This window comes from Macaca mulatta, chromosome 20 (genome assembly GCF_049350105.2).
Source record: "Macaca mulatta isolate MMU2019108-1 chromosome 20, T2T-MMU8v2.0, whole genome shotgun sequence".
Lineage (NCBI taxonomy): Eukaryota > Metazoa > Chordata > Mammalia > Primates > Cercopithecidae > Macaca > Macaca mulatta.
Genome location: NC_133425.1, coordinates 42360816 through 42374436, shown reverse-complemented (window position 1 = coordinate 42374436; position 13621 = coordinate 42360816). Strand labels below are relative to the sequence as shown.

Here is a 13621-nt window from a genome sequence, read left to right as displayed (position 1 = left end):
GCCCTGGGGAAGAGGCTGTTTGTTCTTACTTCTCTTCCACCAGGGAGCCACGGTCTGTGTTCATTTTAATCACATTCTATTTCAAAGAATCCATGAAGTTTCTCCACCACAAGTGAACAAAATAACAGCTCAGGCATCTTAGGATCAAGCCCTAAGAAAACATGGAGGCCGGGTGAGATGGCTCACGCCTGTAATCCCAGCACTTTGGGAGGCTGAAGCAGGCAGATTACCAGAGGCTGGGAGTTCGAGATCAGCCTAGCTAACATGGTGAAACCACATCTCTACTAAATATACAAAATTAGCTGGGTGTGGCGGCATGCGCCCATAATCCCAGCTACTCGGGAGGCTGAGGCAGGAGAATCGCCTGAACCCGGGAGGCGGAGGTTACAGTGAGCCAGAATCACGCCACTGCACTACAGCCTGGGCCCTGGGCAACAGAGTAAAACTCGGTCTCCAAAAAAAAAAAAAAGACATGGAAGCTGAGAAGCTGTGCCTGGAGTTCTGTCATGTTTGGGGGAAATGCCCGTTATCGTGCTGGGAACAAAAAATTACAAAGAGTGAAGCTGTAAAGTTAGTAATGTCCTCAATGTTTAGATTCAAACTACAATGAAAGTTAAACACAGTCACCATTTTGGACATTTTATTTATAGAAATTTCCAGCAGAGCCATTGTTAAGTACCTTTGTCAGGAGATGCCTGTGAGAACCTAGATGGGAAAACAGCCACAAGTTGATCTGCATCTGTTCCTCCCCAAAACTCCACACACACCACAACAGGAACAGCCAGGCGAGCCTCTGGGTGCGCAGTGATGCGCTGTCTGAGGCACGGCCCAGCACGTGCTTCCTCAGCAGATGCTACACACACAGATCTGGACCAATGACAGAAACTTCACAGATGTAACCTCCAAGTGCGACCTCAAATGACAAACAACTTTCTCAGGTGGTGCCTGGACAGGAAAGGCACCAGAACAGAATCTGTAGAAAACCAAACCTGTCATGATCAGCATTCCTATCCGACGTTAACCTCCTAAACTAGCTGACCTTATTTATTTTGAAAGCAAATCAAGTGTATACAATCTCTTTTAAAAAATTGTGCAAATATTGTAAAGTTTTAGGGGCTGTTTATAATCTGAAGAGATTTATAAAAAATTACTGGATTTGTTAGGACTATAAATACTAACCCAGCCTCCCCCATGAAAAAAGCAATTGTTACAAAAATATAAAAAATATACTAGCTTCTACGATTTAACCTTTCCACCAGAAACCTCATTACTCTGGGACTCATCCTGGTTTATATACCACACAGCAAGCACAAGCGCAATTTTTTCCGTTTTTTAAGGAAGGAAAAGTTTTAGAACATTCCCTTTTGTTATTTGAGATTGTGGCTATTTTCTTCATAGGGGCTGTGATGTCGGTGGGTAAGGACAGTTTGGAGTTTCCTACTGTTTCCTCTACACGGACCCGGTGTGGAAATCACAGCATAGAGACTGCTCTAAGCCTCACTCCTCGGCCTCTTCTGCTTTCTCTCCAGCTCCTCCAATCCCATTTTGGGACATGCTGGGTCCCAGGCTCCTGAGCTTCCCTAACTTCCCACTGGGGAAGGCAAGGAGGATGGGGAGGCTCCCAGTGAGGGAGGCGAGGGCTAAGCCCATAGCACCGCAGCCTCGAGTGTGGTCGGCCCGCCCAGGGTTGCTAATGGCAGGGAAGCCGCATGCTGGGGGATGGCACCCTCCTGGCCTGGGAGAGGACTGATGCCACAGGTCAGAGTCTGCAGCCTGGGAGGGGAGCCGGAAACTAACGTGAAGGCAACACTCTGCATGAAAGCACGCCAATGAACCTCCAATCACGACTCACTGACTCCTCCACAGCAGCCAAGCTGCTAGGCAATTTTATCACCTAAAAGCAAGGAAACCGACCAGATTCAGCTCGCCACCATTCAAGAAAGGACAGGGCCTTGGCTGCTCTGCAGGTCTGGCGATTGCCCTTGAGGGGAGGACATTTCCAGCCCTCATTTCCCCGCTGCTGCCAGCAGGGGGCGATGTGCACACAGGCTCGGTCAGGGCCTCGGGAGAACAGGCACCGGTCACCCACGGGATGGGTCCACACCATTCCACGGACTCTCCACGGAACTGGGACACTGCCGGGCTGCACCTTGTGTCCCTGAAATTCAGAGAGACCTCTCCGATGGGGTTCCAGCCTACACATGTTCAAGGGAACCCCTCATTCCCAAAGCCAGCCGGGCGCACAGAATTCTCAGGCCTGGCTGCGCTGCTGGGAAGCAGAGAGCCGGTTCCTCCTGCAGCCTGGCTCACCCCCATGCCTCACCGTGGGGCCCTCTGACGGTGGCCGCAGCCCCCAGCATCTACCCCAAGCTAGTGCAGCATCCTGCCCAGTCCACGTGCTACTGTGCTCCCCGCCTGCCTCCAGGCCACGAGGTGGACCCTCTCTCAGCCCCAGGGGCCTTCCAGGCCCTTCTGTTCAAAGGACCGGATGCTTCACACCGCTAAGGGCTTTATTTCACAGATCACGGTGGTGAGTTTGGATTTCCAGCCCTCACCACGGTTAAGTCACACATTTCCCGACACCTGCTCATTTCTCCAGATCTTAAACATCTCACCCAACACACCCTAGTTGTTGTAAACCCCAAATGAACTTTCCAGAAGCAAAAACAGTAACAGATTCAGAGAACCCTGGCCACACCTGCTGAGCAGGTCCCCTCTACTCTGGTTGCATATAGAATGCTTGTCTGCTCAAAAGAGAGGCGCTGTCAACATCAAGGCACAAAGAAAGACGTCTCCGGGGGCAAAATGATGATGAAGTGACCAGCGGCCTCTGCGAGGCCCAAGGCAGAGTCACAGGGGAGGCGAGTTCAGCCTGGTGGGCATTGGGAGGAAGAGCTGAGGACGGGCCTCCCGCTGGGGCTCAGGCGTCCTCACGCGTACTTCTCCAGGAAGTTGATGTGGAAATCCTTCACCTTCTGCAGCACCGTCTTCAGCTTCTCCACTGGAGGGAGGATGGTCATCCTGGCAGGAGAGACAACAGTGTCAGCCTGGCTGCTCTGCAAGATGGGAGAGGAACGAATCCAGCAGCTCAACTGCCTCTAGGATTGGAGGAGGGAGGTCTGCCTGGTCCGCTTCCACAGCTCCAGACCGGACAGCGCCCAGCACTTGGACCACTTTTCCCTTCATTCATATGTTGGTTTTTTCACCCAAGTAATACACGTGAACAAAAGCAATAAACTGGAGCAGCAGTTAGGCTAAGATATATCCACCCATTACTGCAGAAGGTCTGCATCACTTTTTTTTTTTTTTGAGATGGAGTTTTACTCTTGTTGCCCAGGCTGGAGTGCAATTGCATGATCTCGGTTCACTGCAACATCCACCTCCCAGGTTGAAACGATTCTCCTGCCTCAGCCTCCTGAGTAGCTGGGATTACAGGCACCTGCCACCATGCCCTGCTAATTTTTGTATTTTTAGTAGAGACGGGGGTTTCACCACGTTGACCAGGCTGGTCTCGAACTCCTGACCTCATGATCTGCTCACCTTGGCCTCCCAAAGTGCTGGGATTACAAGCATGAGCCACTGCACCCGGTCACATTTTTTTTTTTTTTTTTGAGACAGGGTCTCACTCTACTGCCCCAGCTTGAATGCAATAGAGTGATCATAGCTCACTGCAACCTCAAACTCTTGGGCTCAGGCAATCCTCCCATCTCAGTCTCCCGAGTAGTTAGGATTACGGGCATATGCCAATATCCCTGGCTAGTTTTTAAACAACTTTTTGTAGAGACAGGGTTTTGCTATGTTGCCCAGGCTGGTCTTGAACTCCTGGACTCAAGCAATCCTGAATTCGGCCTCCCGAAGTGTGCGAGCCACTGCATTCAGCGCTCTGGAATATTTTGACCACTGAACAGAACTTTCTCTAGAGCATGACTCTTGCTCTTTCCTAGAGTTTGAGAGAGAGATTTCACTCCCACCTGAGGGGCCTTTTTTATCTCCAGTCAGTCTGACAGTGAGACACCCTCCAGTCACAACTCTGCCTCCAAAGGAATTCCCAAGTTGCCACAGTAACTAACACCTCCCTCTCGTCCACCAATATGCTCCCTGGCCTTCCCGGCAGCCTTCTTGCTCAAATCACTTTCTGACCGAGCCATCAAACACTGAGATGAGCCTGACCAGGGGTGGGAAGGCCAACCAGACAAGGTTTGTCCATCCAGGGGACACGACCCACGACCTTGCCTAAGTCAAGACTTGGCTCCGGTTGCTAACAGCTCATGCCATTTCTTCTTTTTAGCATCTGCCGCAAGAGACATCCGAGAGCAACATGTGCGGGGAAGATGCTGTTCTGAAGAGAACTGGCCTCAGTGGAAAACCTCTGCTCCAGCCAGCTCCGCTCTGGGCACTGGCATTCCCGTCCACGCAGGGCCAGAACGGGGTACGCCCTGGGCGTGAGTGGAGCGAACTCCACTGCAGGTCCTCAGCAGGTTCCGGGATCACAGGCAGCGCTGCGGCCCAGGGTGCCGCCAGGAGCTACCGAGCACGTGCCAGCACCACTCCAGGCACTGGCAGCTGTGTACTGCCGTCACAGAGTTGAAAACGGACAGCGAGATAAGAAAACACCCGACTGGGAACATTTCAGATGACGATGGGACAGCTGATGGAGGGGAGGGACAGAACAGTCAAGGAAGACCTTTCAGGAAATACGACCCTGAGCAGACAACCACCCAGTTTTTCTTACTCCCTGGGCAGGGTCTGAGCTTGGCTCTGCAGCAGGACAGAGCGGGGTGACTCGAGGGGGGACAGGGTCTCCGCACGTCTCTCTCCGAAGTAGTCCTCTGCTCCATGTCAAGAAGCCCACGTTTCCCTGGACAAGCCCCGGACCAGCCCCTGGTGCGGAGACGAAGTCGTACCTGAAGTGGTAAGTGCCTTCCCTCTGCCCAAAGCCACTGCCGGGCACGACGCAGATGCCAGTCTCCTCCAGGAGCTTCATGCAGTAGAACATGTCTGGAGCCATTTGATGGGCCTATGGGAGCAGACAGAGCTCGAGATCATTCCTGGCTTTGCAAACACACCATTCAACCCTCAAAGCCAAATGTAATCTAAATGGCAGGTCTCTCTCCCACGGCAGTGCCCTTCTCCCCTTCCACTCCTAGAGGACCAGGGCCAGACGCTGGGATACTGCTGGTGGCCGGTGCCAGGCACAGACACCTGAAAACTACTGCAGGACAGCCAGGTGTAGCGGTGCTCCTGCCCGTCATCAGGGAGTGCCCATCCCCAGGCAGCCACTCAACAGGCATCAGTGGTGGCTTCCTGCAGGTCAAGCCGCATAATTCTCTGAAAATGGGGCCCTGGGGTCTGCACGCAATTTTCATGGAACAAGCTTCTCTGAGGCAGTCTCAACACTGCTTTCCACACACTGGTTTGCATGACCACGCAGGGAGCCTGTTAACTACAGATTCTCAGGTTCTATCACCAGGAATTCTTTATTTTTATTTTTATTTATTTATTTTTTTAGACAGAGTCTCCCTCTGTTGCCCAGGCTGGAAGTGCAGTGGTACAATCTTGGCTCACTACAACCTCTGCCTCCTGGGTTCAAGCAATTCTCCTGCCTCAGCCTCCTGCGTAGTTGGAATTACAGGCACGCCATGCGCCACCACGCCCAGCTAATTTTTGTATTTTTAGTAGAGACAGGGCTTCGCTATGTTGGCCAGGCTGGTCTCGAACTCCTGACCTCAAGTGATCTGCCTGCCTCAGCCTCCCAAAATGCTGGGATTACAGATGTGAGCCACCGCGCATCCAGACTACAGCAGGAATTTTTTTTTTTTTTGAGACTGAGTCTCACTCTGTCACCCAGGCTGGAGTGCAATGGCGTGATCTCGGCTCACTGCAACCTCTGGCTCCCGGATTTAAGCGATTCTCCCTGCCTCAGCCTCTGGAATAGCTAGGATTACACTGCAGGCCACCATGCCCGGCTAATTTTTTTAATATTTTTAGTAGAGATGGGGGTTTTACCCATCTCTACTTGGCCAACCCATGTTGGCCAAGCTGGTCTCGAACTCCTGATCTCAGGTGATCCACCTACCTTGGCCTCCCAAAGTGCTGGGATTACAGGCATGAGCCACCATACCTGGCCCACGGATTTTTTAAAAACTTAAGAGGTCTTGCTCTCGCCCAGGCTGGAGTGCAGTAGCATGATCATAGCTCACTGTAGCCTCAACCTCCCAGGCTCAGGCAATCCTCCCACCTCAGCCTCCCAGGCAGCTGGGACCACAGGCCTGCACCACCCAGCTAATTTTTAAATTTTTTGTAGAGAGGGTTTCACCATGTTGCCCAGGCTGGTCTCAAACTCCTGGGCTCAAATGATCCTCCCACTTCAACCTCCCGAAGTGCTGGGACCACAGGTGTGAGCCACTGCACCCAGCCTAACACTAGGAATTCTGATTCTGTAGGTCTAGGGTGGGGCCTAGACTTGGGTGTTTAACAAGGTGTTCAGGAGGCTTGGGGGTGGGTGAGGACACCACCTGCAGAAACTGCGCTCCCTGTGAGCCTCCAAGTGGGGTCTGTGGCACCTGAGAACTTGGTGGAACCACAGACTCTTAGGTCCCTTGCAGACATAAGACCCTTTAAGAAAAAAAAACAAAAAAAACAAGCCAGGCACAGTGGCTCATGCCTGCAATCCCAGCACTTTGGGAGGCTGAGGTGGGAGGTTCCCTTGAGGCCCAGGAGTTTGAGGCCAGCCCTGGGGTGACAAAGTAAGACCCCATCTCTCTGTATAAGAATGTAATTAAAACAAAACAAATAAGCCAGGCACAGTGGCTCAAGCCTGTAATCTCAACTCTTAGGGAGGCACAGGAAGGAGAATAGCTTGAGCCCAGGAGTTTGAGACCTGCCTAGGCAATATAGCAAGACCCCATTCTCCACGAAAAGGAAAAACAAAAAACAAAAAACAAAAACAGGCCCTAGGTGATGGGTACACACACTGAAGCCTGGGAAATGCTGCTCCAGGATGCAGTGGCTGGGTGGAGGTGGCAGCTCCTGCTGCTTCCCCCGCAGGCATCTCACCCGGGCACCTCCCCTGGGAGCAGCAGCACTGACAAGAGTCCAGATCAGCTCCTCTCTCCTGGGGCCCACCTCATGTTTGCCCATCATCAGAGCCCATGCCTGGGCCTCTGAGAACCTGTCATCTTTACATGGTCAACACCATCTGGTCGAAAGGTGCATACAGTTCAGAGCCTCCAGGGCCAGCACTTCTGCTCCCCAAATAAGCAGGGGTCCCCAGCCCAGCGTCTCAGGTGAACCTGGTAAGAGAGAGCCAGCCCGGCCCATGCCCCAGACCTGAGCAGCCTCCACAGCTTTGACAGGAATGAAGATCCGAGGGAAGGCGTACATGGCACCCTGCAAGGGGTTGCAGTGAATTCCTGGGACTTGGTTAAACAGGTCTTCCGTCAGCTTTGCTTTTTTGGCCAGATTACCCAGGACCGACTCCTTCTCCTGATGAGAGATAGAAACAGCACAGCAGTCAGTATCTCTGGATAAAGATTCACTCCAGTCACTGATCTTTCCTGCAGCACTTGCAGAAATCCTGGATGATGACTTTGCTCCAGCTTTGAATGTATGTCCCCTCTGACCCAGGCGCTGACTCGGATTTGCTCTGCCTGGGTCACATGCCCCGTGCACACCACACAGACGGAGTGGGTGGGGTGGTTTGTTCCTTCGACACTGGGGTATCAGACAGACTGACCAAAGAAGAGCTTGCGTGAGCCCGAGCACAGCAAAACAGGGAGGTGGCTGGGCCTCCCGGCAGGAATTCTTCCACAGCGCTCACCCTGGGATGCTGCCACATGCCCTGGGGTGTGGGGCACACAGACACCAGGGAGTTCTAGGCCAAAGGGTAGAGCCCGGCAGCCTGTGTCATGGGTTCTATTCTCGTACCAGGATGTCCTTCCAGAAAATGAGAAAACCCAGTTGTTGCCTGTCAGTCTGTATGGACTCGGCTCTGGAGGGAATTCCTCAGAACATGCTTCTAGGACACATGCCCATTCTTCTGCAGATAGGCCCCACCAATGCATCTGGGGGCCAGTACGCCCTACCCTCTGTCTATGTGGTGTGCATGCAGCCCAGGACCCAGGCAGAGCAAGTCAGGATCAGTGACTGGGCCTGAGCTGGGCGTGTGTCCACAGCTGGAGCAGAGTCGCTGTCCAGGGCTTCCACAGGTGCCGCTGGCCAAGTGGCATGGAAGGTGTGGGCTGCAGGTGGAGGCATAAGCACTATGTGGCCTGTCCGCGTGGGTAGCATGGTTCAGCCTGGCATCATGACACGGGCCACAACACAGATGGACCTGGAGGACATCACGATTAGGAAAATAAGCCAGCCACAAAAAGACAAATAAGACATGACTCTGCTTTTTTTTTAGACGGAGTCTCGCTTTGTCACCCAGGCTGGAGTGCCATGGCGCAATCCCGGCCCACTGCAACCTCCGCCTCCCGGGTTCAAGTGATTCTCCTGCCTCAGCCTCCCGAGTAGTTGGGGTAACAGGCATGTACCATCCCCAGCTGATTTTTGTATTTTTAGTAGATATGAGGTTTGACCACGTTGGCCAGGCTGGTCTCCAACTCCTGACCTCAGATGATCCACCGGCCACAACCTCCCAAAGTGCTGGGATTACAGGCGTGAACCACTCACTGTTCCCGGCCAACATGACTCCATTTATATGAGGAATCTTGAGGAGGTGAGTGCAGAGAGAAGGGGGTAGAAGGGTGGCTGCCAGGGCTAAGGGAAGGGCAGGGTGGGGTATTAGTGGGTAACAGGCAGAGCTCAGTGTGGGATCATGGAACAGCTCTGGAGACGGATGGTGGTAATGGCCACACAACAGTGTGAATGTCCTGAATGCCAGAGAACGGAGTACTTTACAAACGTTAAAAAGGTCGACTTTATGTGCATTTTACCACAATTTTTTAAAAAAGAGGTGAGCCTGGACCAGTTGGGAGTTGACTTCTAGGTTACCTGACCCATAAATTCCTTTGTTTCAACGGATCAAAGCTGGTCAGAGCTGGAGGACTCTGTCAAGCTGTGAGAACACGGCTTAGCAGAGGCAGGCGGGGGCCTGGGATCCATGCTGCGCCCCACCACCTCCTCATCTTCTTTTCAGTTTCATGAGTCCCCCCAGTGTGTTATTGGGAAACAACGCCCTTCCCTCCTCGACACTCGCTGTGAGGAAGAGGAAGGGTTCACCTGCCCACACACACTCTCAGTTCTCCTACTTCCAAACAATGCCCAGCTGTACCTCCGGACTTCAACTCAAGGGGGTGGTTTAGGCTCCGAGGAGCCATGCGTGCCCCTGCAGGCCACACCCCCAGGAGGCTGCCGTCTGGCCATCTGGAGACAGGCCAGCCACTGGCCCAGCAGGAACTCTCGTGACCCCGGCTGCAGGGATGTGGACGCATCACAGTGGACTCACGCGGCTGAATTGCTCAAAGGACTCCTCTCCTGCCACCGGGGGATTCACGACGATGTCCATGGCGGCCTGCCCGGACACTGGGGGGCACAGGCGCACTGAGAGCAGCTTCACCAGCTGGCCCTTGATCTCAGGGTGCAGGTTGATCACCTCCATGTAGCCTCCTCTGTAACCACACCTAGAGGGCCGAAGAGAGGGAGAGGACCACCAGTTACAGAAAGACCTCAACAAAGTGCCATTTGGACAGCCAGAATCGAAAGCATCCCCACACCCAACACCTAATGGTCAGGTGTGGTTGAGTTCTTGCCAATGGAAGGTGAACAATAGTGATGATTGTGTACAAATTCCTATTTTTTTTAAGAGACAGGACCTTTTCCTGTCACCCAGGCTGGAGGGTAGTGGGATGATCATAGCTCACTGCAGCCTCAAGCACCTAGGCTCAAGCAATAGTCCCACCTCGGCCTCCCAAATAGCTGGCACTACAGGTGTGTGCCACCACATATGGCTCATTTTTTTACTTTTTATGTATGTAGAGATAGGGTTTTGCTATGTTGCTCAGTCTGGTCTTGAACTCCTGGCCTCAAGCGATCCTCCCGCCTCAGCTTCCCAAAGTGCTGGGATTACAGGTGTGAGTCACCATGACAAGTTTCTGTAATTTATAGCCAAAAGAATCCTCAATGATACACTCAAATCATATGAAAATAAGCTGAGGACATGTAATGAGTTAAAAAAAAAAAAAAAAAAAAAAAAAAAAAAAAAAAAAAACCTTTCTAAACCAAATCAGCAACATACATCTTCCTCTCCAGTGTGTGGCTGCAAACGTTCACACTAACTACCACAGGAACGCAGGTGCCTGGAGGCAGGAACCTGGTCACCTTCTTCCATGCATCCCCCACCCTCAGCCTCAGAGTACCTGACACGATGAGATGCTTAGTAACATGTTTTTTGGGGGGCCAGGTGCGGTGGCTCACCCCTGTAATCACAGCATTTTCGGAGGCCAAGGTGGGCAGATCACTTGAGGTCAGGTGTTCAAGACCAGCCTGGCCAACATGGTGAAACCCCGTCTCTACTAAAAATATAAAAAAATTAGCTTGGCATGGTGGCACATGCCTGTAATCCCAGCTACGCGGGAGGCTGAGGCAGAAGAACTGCTTGAACCAAGATCGGGAGGAGGCAGAGGTTGCAGTGACCTGAGATCACGCCACGGCACTCCAGCCTGGGCTCCAGAGCAAGACTACATCTCAAAAAACAAAAAACTAAAAAAAAACATGCTTTTGGGATCACACTGCTGAACAAAACCGGCAAAGATTCCCATCTGATCCCTTGACTGGACATTCCAAGGTGGGAAGATAAATTCTAACATCTCAGAAAAGTGTCCCGTAACAAAAATGGAAAGAAAGAACTTTCTGCTTAATCCTCTGCTGATGAGCAGAGAATCAAAATGAGTAAAGCAGTCAGACCCTAATTCATCCAGATTTGAGAACACGGGACACGACTCAGGACCCCAACATCAGGGCACTGACTGGTAGCATAATCAATAACTGAGATGGGGCAGTGCATAAGTGTGTAGTAAACACGCTTGAGTTTGAAAACTGAGTTCACCGAGAACAGATTTGTTTAGGAAAAGAGCTACAGAGCAAAAGGAAGTGAAGAAGGTGCCAGGACTGCTACAGTGTAGACCAGAAAGACCAGTCTACGTTAGCCTGCGCCCAGACCAAAGAAGCCCAAGAACAGTTTCGCAGCCATCCCAAGGGGGCTGCTCCCTTGACCTGGCGGAAGTATTCCTTTGAGCTTCACGCTTACACTGTTCCAGCCTAACAACCAAGAGCCCTCCCCATGCCGACACCCGGCACAGAATAGGATCCCACCACGTTGGGAACGCATGGCCTTTGCTGCAAACCCACTGGTCTCTCCTCAGTCTCTGTGGCTTCCTGCTCTTTCCCCTAACCTCCCAGCAGCAGGGGCCCAGGCCCAGGCCTCACTCCATGTGAGTATGAGACATGTCCAGGCTCAGAGCTCCAACAATCTTACAATTCACACCCAGACATCTCCCAAACTTAAACCACCCACCAGATGTCAGCTTGCCTGGATACTTACACATCTCTCTCCAACTGGACGCCAAGCTGGCAAATTTAACTTTAATAGGTCCAAAACCAAACTCCTGCTCTTTCTCCCTAAACCTGCTTCACCCTCAGCCTTCCTCATCTGTTGACTGCAACACCATCCTTCCCGTTGTTTGAACAAACAACTAAGGATTCATCGTGCAGTGGCGTAATCACAGCTCCCTGCAGTCTCAAACTCCTGGCCTTGAGTGATCCTCCCACCTCGGCCTCCCAAAGTTCTTGGATCACAGATGTGAGCCACCGCACCTGGCCAGGATTCATCCTTGACTCTTCTCTCCCACACCTGCCTTTTCCATCCACAACTCCTATCAACTCCACCTTCAAATACATCCAGGATCTCTCCCTATCTCTGCCTGGTGCACAATATCTCACCTGTGAGGCTATAACAGCCTCCTGGCCTCTGTCTCCATCTGTACCCCATCCCCTACCACACAGCAGCCAGAAGGAGTAATACACCAGCTAAGCAAGGCCACACCCCCTCTAAAAGCTCCTATCTCATGCTGAGCACAGGTGAAAAATACGATCACCAAAGTGGCCCAGGTGACCCGGCCTCCTATGGTTCTCAGGTCTCCACTTCTGCCACTGCCCCCTCACCCCTCCTTTCCAGCTCCTGGCTGTTCTGCCAACATGGCAGGTGTGTTCCACCAACACGGCAGGTGTGCTGCTACCACAGGGTCTTTGCCCAGGCTGCTCCCGCTGCCTGCAATGCTCTTCCCCCAGATATCTGCACAGTTCCCCACCACACTCCTTCGGGGTTTAACTCAGAAGCCAACTCCTCATTGAGGCTGCACCACTTCAGCCTTCGACCCCACCCCTACCTCTCTCCTAATGACTGTTCTCCGTTGGATGCACGATTTGCTCATTTGCCTACAGCTCTCTCACCTCACTAGAACCCATGCTTTGTGCTGGCAGGAGGGTGTTCGCTGTGGCATCCCCCGCACTGAGATCAGTGCCGGACTCATCGTAAGTGCTCAGTAAATATTAGCTGAATGAACAGACACAGGATTACAGCTGACCTTTAGCCTCTGAGGTCACGCAGTGCCTAAGGCAGCCCTGCATCCAGAGCACGGCCCATCAGCCTAACAGCATCCGCCCTCCCTGACCCCTCAGACATCAGTCAACCTCAGAACAACAGTGACAGAGAAAACACCAGGTGTCACAAGCTGCCATGTAGTCCTGTTTCCACTCCATCATTTGTCCGTTGTCTGAGCACGTCCTTATTTGAGCCCCGCACCAGGGCTGTTCTCACACCACGGCTCTCCCGCTGGGGAGATGCAGAAGCAACAGATAAGGGCAGCCTTCTCTCCATCCAAGTGAGTAGACCACGGCGCAGGGCAGAGGAGCCGGCAGCGTGAGGATCTGGTGGGCCCAGCAGTGGCGGGAGGGAAGGGAGGCCCACGTACTCGCCCATGTAGCCCTTGGAGGTGGAGTGGAAGGAGGCGAGCTCCACGTTGCTGGAGTACTCGGGCCCCATCTCGTACAGCACCTTCTTGAAGGAGTGGAATCTGCAATCTGGAGAGTACACGTTGTCCTGGTACACCTGCGGGGGCACGGCAGGGACGGTCACCAAAGGGCCCTCAAAGAGGCTGCTGCCCAGTGTGGCCAAGGCAAGGGAGGGCACAGGTGCTGTAGGCCATGAGGCCCAGCCTCCTGTGCCACTTCCAGGGATGAGCCAAGTGTGCCTGAAGGAACTTTCTAGAATAAGCAAGGAGGCAAGGCCTCAGGCTGGACGCTGAGACAGCTCAGGAGCTCACTTGATTTCTCTCACACTCATCCCCGCCCAATCCTCAGACTTCCCTTCCACCCCATCTGACCAGTGATGGCGCCGAGACGCCCATCCTCCCAAGCAGACTCTCCCCCTAAAGCACGGTGCTTCCTTGCTTTACCAACACTGTGACGACGGCATTAGTGCCCCTTTCCTCTGATCTCCTATTTGAAGAGCTAACCCTGTTGGGTTTCCTTTGCAACACTTAACCCCCCAGAGTGGAATCATTGTGTTCTTCCGCCCACTTTTCCCTGCCAGAGCAGCACCTACACCCGTTTGGTTCTT

General features: G+C 52.8%; 1 protein-coding gene across 3 annotated transcripts in view; it reads right to left on the bottom strand.

Annotated features, from left to right (window-relative positions):
* Positions 1-626: 626 nt before the first annotated feature.
* GPT2 (glutamic--pyruvic transaminase 2) overlaps positions 627-13621 on the bottom strand; it is a 48091-nt gene continuing 35096 nt past the window's right edge. For all 3 annotated transcript variants that reach the window (XM_015126079.3, XM_077987194.1, XM_077987193.1), the window contains 5 exons: positions 12975-13111; positions 9452-9626; positions 7330-7485; positions 4905-5017; positions 627-3021 (listed from right to left, as the gene is read on the bottom strand). In XM_015126079.3, coding sequence (XP_014981565.1) covers positions 2931-3021; positions 4905-5017; positions 7330-7485; positions 9452-9626; positions 12975-13111 — 672 coding nt within the window. In that variant the 3' untranslated portion in view covers positions 627-2930. The remainder of the gene's footprint in view (positions 3022-4904; positions 5018-7329; positions 7486-9451; positions 9627-12974; positions 13112-13621) is intronic.